The 13,789-nt window shown below is 39.0% G+C and overlaps 1 protein-coding gene across 4 annotated transcripts in view; it reads right to left on the bottom strand.

The window, feature by feature from the left end:
* Positions 1-1,672: 1,672 nt before the first annotated feature.
* The window catches only part of piezo1 (piezo type mechanosensitive ion channel component 1 (Er blood group)), a 79,988-nt gene continuing 67,871 nt past the window's right edge, over positions 1,673-13,789 (bottom strand). For all 4 annotated transcript variants that reach the window (XM_026308594.2, XM_026308596.2, XM_026308597.2 and 1 more), the window contains exons 37-54: positions 13,365-13,623; positions 12,955-13,143; positions 12,215-12,409; positions 11,807-12,056; positions 10,899-11,031; positions 10,506-10,653; positions 9,791-9,943; positions 9,507-9,568; positions 9,170-9,328; positions 8,821-8,968; positions 8,338-8,526; positions 7,921-8,013; positions 7,624-7,796; positions 7,288-7,410; positions 7,111-7,190; positions 6,539-6,728; positions 5,610-5,751; positions 1,673-5,430 (exon numbers count right to left, since the gene is read on the bottom strand). In XM_026308594.2, the coding sequence (XP_026164379.1) occupies positions 5,320-5,430; positions 5,610-5,751; positions 6,539-6,728; positions 7,111-7,190; positions 7,288-7,410; positions 7,624-7,796; positions 7,921-8,013; positions 8,338-8,526; positions 8,821-8,968; positions 9,170-9,328; positions 9,507-9,568; positions 9,791-9,943; positions 10,506-10,653; positions 10,899-11,031; positions 11,807-12,056; positions 12,215-12,409; positions 12,955-13,143; positions 13,365-13,623 (2,797 nt within the window). In that variant the 3' untranslated portion in view covers positions 1,673-5,319. The remainder of the gene's footprint in view (positions 5,431-5,609; positions 5,752-6,538; positions 6,729-7,110; positions 7,191-7,287; positions 7,411-7,623; positions 7,797-7,920; positions 8,014-8,337; positions 8,527-8,820; positions 8,969-9,169; positions 9,329-9,506; positions 9,569-9,790; positions 9,944-10,505; positions 10,654-10,898; positions 11,032-11,806; positions 12,057-12,214; positions 12,410-12,954; positions 13,144-13,364; positions 13,624-13,789) is intronic.

The raw sequence follows: 13,789 nt of genomic DNA, 5'->3' as shown, positions 1-13,789 counted from the left end.
TGGCAGGGAACCTGTGCTCTTATACAATTGGTGATGCCATTTTATGTGTTGCCTCTGTCCGGTTCTTCCCTAGACAGCCCACACCGTGTGAAAAGAGACACTGCAGCAGTTTTGATAACAGAGTATATATTGATGTCATCAGAGCCCAGAGGAGTCCCCGACGAGTACAAAGCTAGAAACCCAGTTGCAGCAGGGTTTGAATCTTTTCTGTTTTAGTGGTCAAACATTAACAAAACTGTTGATTGGATAAATTATTTGTATTACAACCAGCAGAGATTCATTAACTACACTAGAGATGCTGTCAGAGGCTTAGCAGAGCAGTTAGGTAAAACTAGTCTTATGATCTGGCAGAACCGGATGGCATTAGACATGTTACTGGCTAAGGAGGGAGGTGTTTGTAAAATGTTTGGATCTGCCTGTTGTACCTTTATTCCTAACAACACTTCCCCAGATGGATCTGTCATTCGAGCTTTACAAGGACTACAAGCCTTATCTGAGGAGCTCGCTGAGAGTGCTGGTATTGACAACCCCTTCACTTCTTGGCTGGAGGGAATGTTCGGTAAATGGAGCGGTCTGATCCAGTCCATATTCATCTCTATGGCTGTGATGACTGCTATTTTGGTTACCTGTGGTTGCTGTTGCAGTCCATGTATTAGAGGCCTTTGTCAACACCTTATTGATACAGCAATTAACAAACAGATGTATCAGTCCATTTCTAAGGATGACCAGGACCCTGAAACTCCTCCAGAACCAATGAAGGAAGAGCAATGAAGAACAGTTTGTTCTCACCTTGTTAAAGACACTTGGTATCAAAACCATGATGTCTTGCAGTGGGAAATTGCCTCCTCTTTCTGTTCACATGACTTATTTGTATCATACCATTAAAATGATGTGCTTGGCTGCTACCAGCCAGTGACTCTCATGCTGTATTAAGGTGCTGTATGACCATTGCTCCTTGCAAGTAAAACGTCTATGTAACTTACCAAAATTTGTCATCTGAGTCTATTTGTTAAAGGAATTTACCTAACAGTTATTTCAATTGGCTCAGTAAACTATTCAACACTTTTGATACAATTGGCCTTTTGTACAATCATTAAATCTGATGACAATTTTATTCCCCAGGGAGGACAATTATTTGTGATCTATCAGACAAAACTGAAATCTTTTTCACAGTTGTTTAGATTGATGTGTACACTGTCAGGTGTTGATATTAGCAGTAAAACATGATACAAATACTGAAAAAGGAGAATACTGATCACACAAGTGATATCAATGGTCCTTGGATGCTCTCAGTGAGCAACTGGCCTCACAAACGCCAAATCAGAGAGTTATTCTCTCCAGGGCAGAAGACTTTCAGTCAGGAGTCCCAGATTCCCCCATGCATGGTTTCAGTCGTTGAGACAGATGAGACGAGCCCCCCAAGATGTTGGACTCATCTGTAAGTGCAAAACTAAAAAACTATAGTCAAACATTAACACCAATCAACCTGAAATTTGATACCCACCTACTACCCTAATCAAAACTCTACATTTATTTGAATTTTTTTTTCTGAGAAAAATATACAGTAGTCCAGGGCAGCAGAAATGTCAAGTTAAAAATCATCAGTAGAAACATATATAACTCTATCACTGCAAGTTCCTGTAGACATCTTGAGCGACAAATCACAATCCAATTGCGTCAGATAAATGTGCTTTATTAGCACCAGTTTCTTTGCAACTTAAATGTGCCAGGAAAGCTGTCACAGTGGACCATTTCACAGTCAGTTGATATCAGCCACATCATTTCTTCCTAATACTTTAATTCTGACAGGTTCCAGCAACAAACATGTTAAAGTTTGGAGGAAGTTGCTCCTATAAGGTGAGGTTGAGTATTTGGATTGTTTGAAACCTTTAGGCAGTTCTGTCTTTTAACGTACTAATATAAGAAAAACAATTTAAATTGAGATTACATACACATCCATTTTCAATCATCACTTATGGAACCATGAACAATATGGACCCAGAACAGTGACAGTTAAACTTTGGCACTGAAAAAAATAACACTTAGAACTGAAAACAAAATTGTAAATGAGAAATAAAACATTGGTATTGAAGAATTTGTACTTGGAAATGATTACAATTTTTAGTTTTTGTTGTGTATGTAAATTTCTTTCAGTGCCAAAGTTTTTTTTTTTTTTCAGTTTCACCTTTCTGTCACTGTTTTGGGGTGGAGGGAAGGGCTCTGAGCAGGGCTCTAAGAAGATGATTACTGCATATTCAGCAGCATGTCTGCACAAGTGGAGAATGTCTGCTGCTGTCCAGCCTGACAGCTCTCTCATAATTGTAGACCTCTGGCAAATGGCTTCCAGGAGCTTAGCTGTATGGAGCCAGAAGAGTGACAGTTAAACTTTGGCACTAAAAAATAACGCTTGGCACTGAAAACATGAACAGAACTGAAACATAAAGAGTTGGCATTGAAACATTTGTGCTGAAAAAAAAAAAGAGTTTAGTATTGAAAAAAGTATTAATACTGAATATATTTACAATCTTCTCAGCATTTTGTTGATGTCAGTGTTTTTTCAATGCCAGTTATTTTTTTTAGTTACTTCTGATTTTCAGTTATATCTGTTTTTTAATGCCAAAGTTGTTTTTGTTTGTTTGTTTGTTTGTTTCAATTTCCTGTTACTGTTTTGGTGTGGGGCTAAGAAGACCCTGATTACTGCATATTCAGCAGGAGACTACAGAACACTGAGAGACGTCTGGCTCTACACCACTGTCCAGTCTGACAGCGCTCTCTTGACTGTAGACCTCCAGTAAATGGCCCCTGTGAGCAAGTAAATTTGTCCCTCTCCTGTGTTTCCACACAGAAGTGAGCTAGTTTGAAGTTAGTTAACTAAATAGGCTATTTTAATGATGTTATACTGCTTTGGCAGAGGTCTGCTGGAGCAAGTGCTATATTTGGCATATATCTTAACACTGGGCCTTAGCTAGGTAGCTAGTTAGCTAACCTGTGGTTAATGGTAACGTTAGCTAAGTCTCTCGCACTGTGGTGACTTTTTGCTTCAGTTCAGAGGCCAAGTGTGACTGCTGCTGCTGCACAAGGTCTCAGTGTTCTAACACAAAATATGTGGCAGACTCATTATCCAGAGTCAATGCTCAGGGTTTGTACTCATCAATGCTGCTGCTCATGTGGCTGCTCCTGTGGACTCGCTCCAGCAGATCTCTGCCTAAAGCAATACAACATTAATAAGCTGGTTCAAAGTTAACCTCATATCAGCCCAATTCTGTGTGGAATTAGTGGGATAGAAACAGACACATTTGGAGTTTAAGAGCTCTAGCTGATGCTGATCTATAGTCATGCTAGACAAGGAGAGTCTTCTATAGAAAGGGTTAATATTTATTTTTAACATTACTGTGATTTTTCCATGACAAAATTTAACTGTCACTGTTCTAGCTCCACAAATATATAAACAATTATTGCGTCCATTCCCTTATGTTCATTTGTCGTGTGTAAAACCGAAAATCATTTTCTTATGTTGAAAACTGAGTAGTGTTGAAAACAGTGTATAAAAAAACAGAATGCCTATTTTCAGGTAGATAATGAAACCAAGAGAGTAGTGACAATGATTTTTAACTTGCATGCGTGCATACTATTTATATTTCCATTCCATTTTTCTCCAGAACACAATAAAACTCAAGATTCAAGATCAGTTCTGAAGTCTGGTCATTTTTGGGAGGCCTGCAGCAAGTACTAAAAACAGAAGATACAGATTTACATCAATTCTGATGCAAATGTTTAGCAGTATAGTCTAGTAAGTATTTTCTGGTAATATGGTAGTGTGGATCGACCGTGCAGGTAAGAAAGCGGCTGAATACACTTCTGAAAGCAGTGGCAGGATTGATTTAATAGGAGCCCCAGGGACAACACTGAAATGTATTTGGGAATACGCCAGCATCTACACTCTGGCAGGCCCCCGTTTAAAGCCTTGATAAATTAGTAGTGGGGCTTAGTGGTTCATATTTCCAGACCAATTATACAAGTGACCACAAGAGACACACAATGAATCCTGCTGTTGGTGTGAAAAGATCTATGTTGTTCTTGGGTTCCATTAAATTAAAAAGTATCAGTTCTTTGAAATGTCTGTCATAGATGTCAGCTCTCAATGTTTTTTCAGTCCCATGCTGTATTAACATCAATATTACTATTGTGTAATAGCACAGAGGGTCATACCCTATGTTAACCTCAGCAAGAGTAATCTCACATTGATTTGACTTTATCCCTCGCTGCATTACTGTTCCTTGTTTGGCCCTACATGTGCCGCATACCAAAACAGCAACATAGCACAAATATTTTTTCTATCGGCATCACAACGTCCAATAAGTTAGTCAATGATGCACTCATACCAATAGGAAATAACAGGCCTCAACAGGAAAATGAAATAAAACAATATATTCAGCCAAAGCAGTGAGTACAGGGATTCATGAGCAAAATCAAAAGCCTGAGCAAAATCAGTTAAGAGTGCAGCCCATGAGTGAACTCATCAACCTTTAAATCAGCATTCTTTTTGTAACCAGTGCATTTCCTTAGTGTCCAGGCTTTTCCGCGTAGAGGACTGTTTTCATTTCTTATAGACATGATTTTTTATGATTAAACATGACATTCCAAATGTTCTTCATTACATTTTACCTGGACACAAATGTTTGTTTGCATATGTGTGTGTGTGTGTGTGTGTTTTAACAACCCCACAGAGGATGACTAAAGGTTTAAATTGAACTGAAGTTAACCTTTTTTGGAAGTGTCATCTGAAGGTAAGTTTGTTTAGCAGATGACTGAATCACAGCACTCTCACAAACATGTATTATCTATCCCATAATCAAGACCATCTGGTGGTCTGAAAATTGGCTACTTGAGATAAGGTAAAATAACCTGATGAATCCCATGACTTACAGTTTAATAAAACACAGCTCAATTTGACCACTATTTTTGGGATACAGGGAAATTATTTCCAATTCTGCAGTGTAGACATCCAGCTGCCATCAACCCCACCAACAGTGAAACTGCAATTCCACTCTCAAAAGTACTGTATGTAGTGTAAGATGGTTTGATGAAAGCGATCAGGCAGTTGTCAAGAAACAAGAGAAATAGGAGATGTTTCATACAGTACAGTATGTCTATTAGTGTACATCTTCTTTCACGTGTCCCCTTGGCTGTAGGTCAGTGTCCACTCTGGTAAGGTGTGCATTATCAGGAACCCTTCCATGTGTATTTACAGTGTCATTCCAATATCACTATATTCTTTTATAACCAAACATAATCATACAGTCAGTATCTCACTTAGTATCAGCTCTGGATGTCTCTGGTCCATTTGATCATTGTCTCTGGGGATCGATAGAGGAAGATCAGTTTGGCATAAAGCTCCTCTTCCAGCTCCAGCTCTCCTGTCTCACGCACCTGAAAACACAAAAACGTTTGCATATGTGCATATTTAAAAGAGAAAGCAACTCTATGCTAATGACTAGACCAGGGGAAAACACATAATTCTTGGTTTAGCTTATCTAATTTTTGATATTCTATGTGTGTGCACATGAGTGCATGTGCAGTGTGTGTTAATATGCACACTGCAAACTAACCAGGAAAATGTCTGTGCAGAGCTTTAGGATGCGGTCCACACAAGGCAGCTCCTCAAACATGATGGAATGGGAGATCTCACTGAAGAACCCACGCACAAACTTGCCAATGACTAAGACCACAGACACATACAGGCCCATGATCCTAGAAGAAGACAGAGAATGAAAGAAAGCGGAGGAAAAACCACATAACACACATTTGTGTGTAAAAAATATTGAATGTGATTAAAGTTATCATTGATTTATTAATTCCCTTGGTGCCTGTTAAATTAGTTGACAGCACTCTGCAAATTAATATGCCCTGGTGTGACAAACACAAACTGCAGATAAATACAAGCAAGACTGTTGAAATGCTGGTAGATCCTGCATCAGCTGGTGATCATGGCCTTATGACCATCCATGGACAAGAGATCGAGCAGGTGAGAGCCTTTAAGTATCTTGGAGTTCACATAGACAGCGATTTGAGTTGGCGTACACAGGTGTCCAGTGTTTGCACCAGAATCCACCAGTGCCTTCATTTTTTTGTGCAGACTTACTATTCAGCCTAATCCAAAATGTAGATTTCCAATCTAGTCAAGACAGCCAAAAAAATCATGGGTATTCCTGCCCCCCTTAATCTACAGGAGCTTTTTGAGCATGCTATAAGTAAACAGGCAGGGAGCATTTTATCTGGTGATACCCGTGTTGCATCCAGATTATATGGTGATACACTCAGGGAGAAGGTACAGGGTTCCATTGTGCAGACACAACAGGTATAAATATTATTTTATTCCTCTTTCAGTTAAATTTAAAAGGGAGACAAATAAAGTGATTTGATTTGAATAAGTCTGTTTTGAATATCAATAATTCCTTTAAAATTGCTTCTTAAAACATTTGTGGAATTTTTGTGAATATTGAAAAAGTACAGTCAATTGTGAGTGTTAGTTTCTTACCCATATCCAGCCAGAAATCCCAGGCTGGGTGGGCTGACTTTGTCATTAAATATGACCATGGGCAGAACCTCACATGAGGAGGGGGCACAACCTGCGATGGCAATGTCCCACCACTCCTGGTTTCTGCTGTTGTTCTGTGACCTGTCACTCATCAGGGACAGGGTTATATTCATGTAACCAGCTTCATTATCTGCAAGACAACCAATCAGCTGTGTTAAAACAGACACTTTACAGTGTGAAAAACAAATGAAAAAGCAGATATTCTGAGATCCATTGTGAGATTAGGGACCCTTGATTCTTGAACCCAGCAGCACCAGCACAGATCAGTGTTTCACTGGTCAATGTTATCAGTAATATTACACATGATTTAGACCAAAAGTGGCCTATGACACCAAGTTGCCCAAATTATTTCAGTAAGAAGCGAAATTCAAATTATACACTTCAAGGACTGGTCAACCACAGACCTAATATTTCTTTATAGACATTTCATTACTTCTGACTTGATCTTGGTACAGATCTAAATCTGTACTGCACTGTTTCTTTCTTTATTTTAAAACTGAATGAATTCTGACCTTTGTATAACTGACTGACTGGTTTGGCTTCAGCTCCATTGGGGGCACGGATGTAGTTAGGGAACATATTAGGAACAAGCCTGTGAAAAAGACCAGACACCATCTATAACTTACAACCATATGTTTAAAACTGTGTATTTTTATGCACATAAACATGCTTTCAAAGAATAAACCTACACAGCCTCAGTGCGATTGCCAACCAGTAGTGAGGCCAATTCTGCTCTCACTGGGTTCCCAGGTTCCAGGTCTATAGAGTATTTGTCGGAGGTGTGCTCCACCGTCCCTCCTTTACCCAAGTCCCTGTTATAGATACAAACATCATTTATATGGTGGTCCTTTTGGGACATTCAAATTTCTGACCAGCTGTACTTTGTCAGCATCAGTTGTGGTTTGGAGATGATAAACATTTGACCCATAGCTGTTACAGTCAGCTGTTCAGCTTAATTGTGCTAATGTTAGTTGACCATTACCCAACATTAAGCCATTTTGTAGTAAGTAATGCATAGGTTTTACCTCTGGAAACTCCAGGCTAGACGGAGCGTTAGGTCAACAGGACTTCCAAGTAGTTCTTTAATCAGTTCCTGTCTACTGGGAGGGCTGATCCTCCATACTGATCCTGAACTGCCTTCAATCATAGCTGTCACAATGTCCTCGTAACTGTAGAGAGTAATGAACTGCATGGCTACCTAGATGCACATACACACAAAATTATGCATGAAAAACATGCTGCAAAGAGTTAAACAGGACATACACACAGTCATGGCATGTTTAAATTAACTACTTTGAATATACAGTAGACTCAGTACGCACCGCACTGTCTCCAAATGTTTTGGTAAGTTTGTTATATTCAGGCTCTGTGAAGGGCTGGATGGACTGCTGCTGCACACTCATGGTGAACAGAGGCTGGATATACACACAAACATGAATGATTATGCACATTTTACATACTGTGCTATGCTGTCTTCAGTATTTCCATTTCCAGTTGTGCCTGTACTGCATTTGACAACAACAGTACTGCAAACTATCAACTATAAACATCAATTTTTGCTGAATTTTTTCCCAACTTTACATTAAATGAATAGTGATAATTATTACTGTGATAATAATGATTATATGTGATAATTCTGACATCCGGGATATGTAAGTTATTCTTTCATAGTTGTAGTTTAGGCTGTATTTTCCTATTTTATAAGAGCATAAAAGCCTACTGTATAAAATGTTGATTACCTCGTATCCTCCGAGCTTGACAGTTACTGTGACATCAACAGGGTGGTTGACCACACCCACCACTGATCTGACCAATGAAATGAAGAGAAGGGGAAACCAGATGATGCAGATCAGGAAGAAGATGATGAGTCCACCCATACCATATTTCACTATCTTCTTCTTCTTCTGTCCTTTAGGCTGTGGGTATTTCTGAAGGCAGAAAATATTATTTAAAGATAAGATCTTATTTAAAGATTGTTTGAAATATAATGTTCATTACAAGCACAAACATTACCACCACAAAGGGGGTGACTGGTGTGTGAATGGTGCTCTTTACATAAAGATACAAAAATTGGTTAGTTTTAAGGCAAACACAAATTTGATCTACAATTGTGCCTGTTTCAGAGGAGTTGCTGCCTTGAGCTTTTTAAATATTTCCTTTTTAAACTGATCTTATCCTAGAACAGGACATTTGGCACTGTGACATTATGATACATTTCATACCTTCTCTGTCTCACGGCTGCATTTAATGATGAAGATGTTGGCATAAATGTCCTCCACACACATCCAGTTTGAAAGAGACAAAGTGGTGTCAGTCCAAACCCAGTCCATCACTGCTCGCAGTTCTACCAGGAATGGCACCAGACGAAATCTACACACAAAAAATTCATAGTGTACTAAAGTTTGGACAGACTTTACTACTGAATTGAATGAGAAAGTGTGTCCGAATCTTTGACTGGCATATATATATATATATATATATTTTTTTTTTTTACATACACAAATACTGTATTTATATTTTTTCAAATGTTAATATTCTCCTAAAAGCTCTGCACTTTCTTTGTATCCATACCCTTGAAACAGAAACAAGTTAAGATGGTTGTATTTCTTGGTGAGGAAGTTGCCGAGAATACGAGTGGGATATCCACAACGGATCTGATAGGCTGACAGGCCGAAGTAAACACACTTGACAAAGTACCAGAGCTGGGCCACAAAATTCTGATTGAACATCCTAAACAGAGAGAAGAAGGGAGGAGGAAGATTAAATCTTTTTAAACCTCCTTAAATTAGCAAGACAATAGACAAGACTCATATATGGCATCATCCTATCAGAGGATGCATTTCCTTATTATTATTATTATCATTATTTTATATCACACTGTGGTTTGGTGAGTTTAATCTGACTTTACCTTTCAGTGACAGCAGGTAGGATGAAAAACATCCACAGGTGGATCCCAATCACAAGGATTACCTGGGGAGAAGAAACAGAAGGAGAACAGGAAGGGTTTGTATATGAAGCAAAAAATAAAACATAAATTATCAAATATTTAAAGCAGAAAATCAGAAAATGAGAGCAAGGCAAGTCTAAATCTATTATCCTGGCAAATATCACAGCCCATTCTCCCCAAAGGTCAGCTAGCATGAAATCAGACAGATTACATGAATGCTAATAAACTGAATATGTGAACTTAACCTGGAAGATAAGTTTTCCCAAGACAGCTTTGCGTAGGTACAAGGCTCTGTCAATGATCATGGTACTGAACTGGATGAGCAGCATCACCAGGAAGGCCTCAGGAACCTGGTCTTCTGACAGGGTGGAGGCTATATCAGCTGCTGCACTGTGTTTCTGAAGGAGAGAGAGGAAAGTTATGAGGGATTTTCTCTATTAGCTGATTCTGATATTATGTTCTAAACATGAAATTAGTTCTTTTATTTACCGTTTGATTTATGATCAAAGGTGATGTTGCCTTTAAATTTGAAAATTGCTTTAACATTATTGTACTTGTCATGTCCTCCATTTTGCAGTTAAATTCTTTGCAACAATTCCTCTATATTGGTTTGAAAATAAAAATTGAGGGTGTTCATGAGAGCACCCGCTCTTTTTGTCTGAATAGGTGGAGCAGTGCTATGTGCAAAAGAAATGTGAAATGACTGAATTGTCACCCTCTTATCCAGTCACTTCACTCACTTCATATGTCAAAAAAGGTTGAGCACTCCCAAGATTTAATACTATTTCAGGTTTTGTTGATCTCAGCTCAGTTCTGATTTGAAAAATGTCCATTTTTATTTTGACTCTTTGAATTTTATTTATTATTATAGCTTCTGTATTCACTGATGCTGATCAATAATTAGTGTAGTTAATAAATAATTACAGAACCACAACTACCATTTAACCATCCATAACTCACCCCAAAAGCCCAAAACCCAAAGATAATGATGATGAAGTCAATGACATCAGTCAGGAACATGAGTGCATAGACATCGGTGGCAGCCCGATATTCAGCATGGAGAATATCCCTGAAGAAACTCTGAGCTGGCTTGTAAACTCTCTGAATACTGCAGAGGAAACAGCATGCCAGAAGCCACTGCATTAGTGAAAAAGTTATGAAGTGACGTGATGCACTACATTATCTTTAAATTCCATCCAGTATCACAAGTAAATTATTTGTATTAATTACAGCTGTTTTCAAATTAATTATTCATTGTATAGCCAGTAACATGAAATACTGTATACTGATAGCCTAACTGTTCTGAAAGGGTTACTATGATGACTTCTGGATATGGTGACATCACAGGCTCACCCAGAGATTAATACATGTTGTATTTTGTGCCCCACAGCCAACAGTCTCAGGCTGGCTGCCTCTCTCCTCTTGCCTTTCTGCTTCTTCTTCACTGCTTCTTTACTGGGATCGGCACTCTCAGCTGTGGGCTCCACTGGAACCATTAGAACCAGAGCCAAGGAATTCAAACAGAAATAGCACCACATAGGAAAAAAACAAAAAAGACAGTAGAATCTTTCCTGATTCTCTTTTTGTCATGCACACCCTTTGGTCCACCTGGGACATCTGCACAGTGATTTAAAGTGATACAAATTTTATAGTATGAAGCTATAAAACAGGGGCAGCATGGGTTCTGAGTGGTTCTTGCCTCACAGCAAGAAGGTCATGGGTTTGTAACCTGGCCTTTCTGTGTGGAGTTTGCATGTTCTCCCTGTGCTTGTGTGGGTTTTCTCCAGATACTCCGGTTTCCTCCCACAGTCCAAAAACATGTATGTCAGGTTGATTGGTGACTCTAAATTGCCCATAGGAGTGAGTGTGAGTGTGTGAGGTTGTTTGTCTTTGTGTGTCTCTATGTGGCCCTAAAACAGCAGGATATACATCCATTTTTGGAAAAGTTTGGGAAGATGCTAATGGTTGAAAATGAATTGGTTTGTATAAGATTTCCTCCAAATATGTGTAAAAGCAAAACTGTTTCTCTTTACTTAGAATGGGCACATAGCATGAGGGGAAAGTCTGCCATTATAGAAAGAGGCAAGACAGCAGACCTTTAGAAATTCATATGATTGCCCACCTCAAATTGACAAAAGCAGTCAAGAAACACATTATTGCTGTTAGATAATTCATCAATCACTGTAACAGAATACAATCAGTGTTGACATTATGCATCAACGTCACTACCATCACAGTCCAGAGATAAAGAATCCACACACCTTTGCTGTGCTGTTGTTTAGGTTGTTTAGGTTTTCTCCGAAAGCGGATGCTACCACTTTTCTTTGGGACTTCTGTGATCTTCTGATCGTCCCCTTCCTTCTCATCCTCCCTCAGCTGGCTGGGAGGACCCAATGGGTTCTTCAGGCCGGCCAGAGCTTCATGTCCCTCTTTTGATGCTGAGGTTGCTGGTTCAGCTGCAGGATGTTGTGGGGTTGCAGCAGCAGAGCTGGCACTTTGTTCAACATTATCCTGATGACGAATAGATTAAAAAACTTAGTTAGTAGTATAATATCTTCCAGAATAAGTACATCACATGCACAATTTCACTGCTTTTCAATTGCCATGAAGACATTCTTGAAAAAGGTTATTGTAATTAACAGCAACTAAACTTGAGTGTTTGCAACAACCTTTTCAAGTTGGTTCAGTTCAGTAATTTCTAAGATGTTCAGGGTGGATGCTGAGTTAACTCTTTCCTCTTCTCCACCTCGCTCTTTCCACCTCCCATCTTCATCTCCTTCTACGGTTTTTTCTTTAAACTTCCAACTTTCTGGCAAGGGGTTCTGCTCTTCCAAGGGGCCCTCATGGTCCCATAGGCCATAACGCTGCATGCATGCATGCAAGTGCGCGCACGCACGCACGCACGCACACACACGCACACACACACACACACACACACACACACATTCAAACAATAAAGTTACAAAACAATACAATAGTTGCATTTTAAATACTAACAAAAATGTAAGAAAAGTAAAATGCTGATATGGAAACGCAATTCTGTGGGAATCAGACATAAGATATTTGTTGGCATAGTCAAAAACAAAATAACCAGACTATCATGGAACTGACATTAATTAGCTACTAGCAACTAACTACAAAACATAAAAAAATGAAATAATTAAATCTGTCTGAAACCAAGGCACAGATTATTGTATGTGCCACCATTAACTCTTTAGAATACATACTGAACTGTTGAATTGATCGAGTGGCAACTGTCTATATCTACACCCAGTGAAAGGGTGTATTTTGAATGGATTGCGGCCATTCTGCCCTTGTTGCTTTAACCCTCTACCAAAAGCTTAGCATGTGCTTGCTTACTGGTTGTTAGGTTAAAGCATTAGTGTAAGCACCATAAATACTAACTGACCATGAGCAGGGATCTGTGGAAGAACAAAGCGAGAAGCTGAAGAAGATCATATCTGATGTAGTTGTCTGCCTTCTCCAGGCCCAGGATGCGAGGTGGGAAAAAAGGCTTGTCCTCATTTAGAGTCATCTCATAAGCACTGTTCCAGGGAAAGAATCCAAACTGAAAAAGGTATTTCACCACCACCATCACCTGGAAAGAGACAGCAGAATAACAGTTACAGCACTGAAACCAGAAAAGAGCAATAAAATAATTAGGATAAGGATGATTTTACTTACTATTTTTATTTTTTTAAAGGTGCATAAACTTATATTTTTGGCCAAGCAGTACAGTAGTATAGTACAGTCTATGGTATGGCTAATACAATGCAAAGGTTTCTGATGGTGTGTCTTTATGCCAATTAGTATTCATACCTCTGTGTAGACTATAGCAGTCATCCAAAACCTCTTGGTTGGCCTAGGAATAGCCAACATAGCCCATAGGAACACCAATATGGGGAGGACGAGTGATATCACAGAAGCACTGACCACATTGTTTAACACTATGATGAAATAGCAGACTAGCTCTGAGTTGGCTGCCAACAGGTTGTACATGGCAAACAGCAGCTTCAGCAGACGGTTCTGGTTATCATAGAACTGTCTGCTCTGTTCCAGCTCCTCAATGGAGAACTGACTACAGACAGAGAAGGCAAAGTCACAACCATAAATTTGTATTCATCTATTAGCAATAATTGAAATAAAGAATGAGAATGAAATAATGAAATAAAATCCAGGTTGCAGTTTTTCTTTAACACATTCATGACCCAAACATTCCATTTGTAAATCATTGTGTATTACTG

The sequence above is a fragment of the Mastacembelus armatus genome, chromosome 15 (assembly GCF_900324485.2).
Source record: "Mastacembelus armatus chromosome 15, fMasArm1.2, whole genome shotgun sequence".
Classification (NCBI taxonomy): domain Eukaryota; kingdom Metazoa; phylum Chordata; class Actinopteri; order Synbranchiformes; family Mastacembelidae; genus Mastacembelus; species Mastacembelus armatus.
This window is presented reverse-complemented; position numbering and strand designations above follow the sequence as displayed.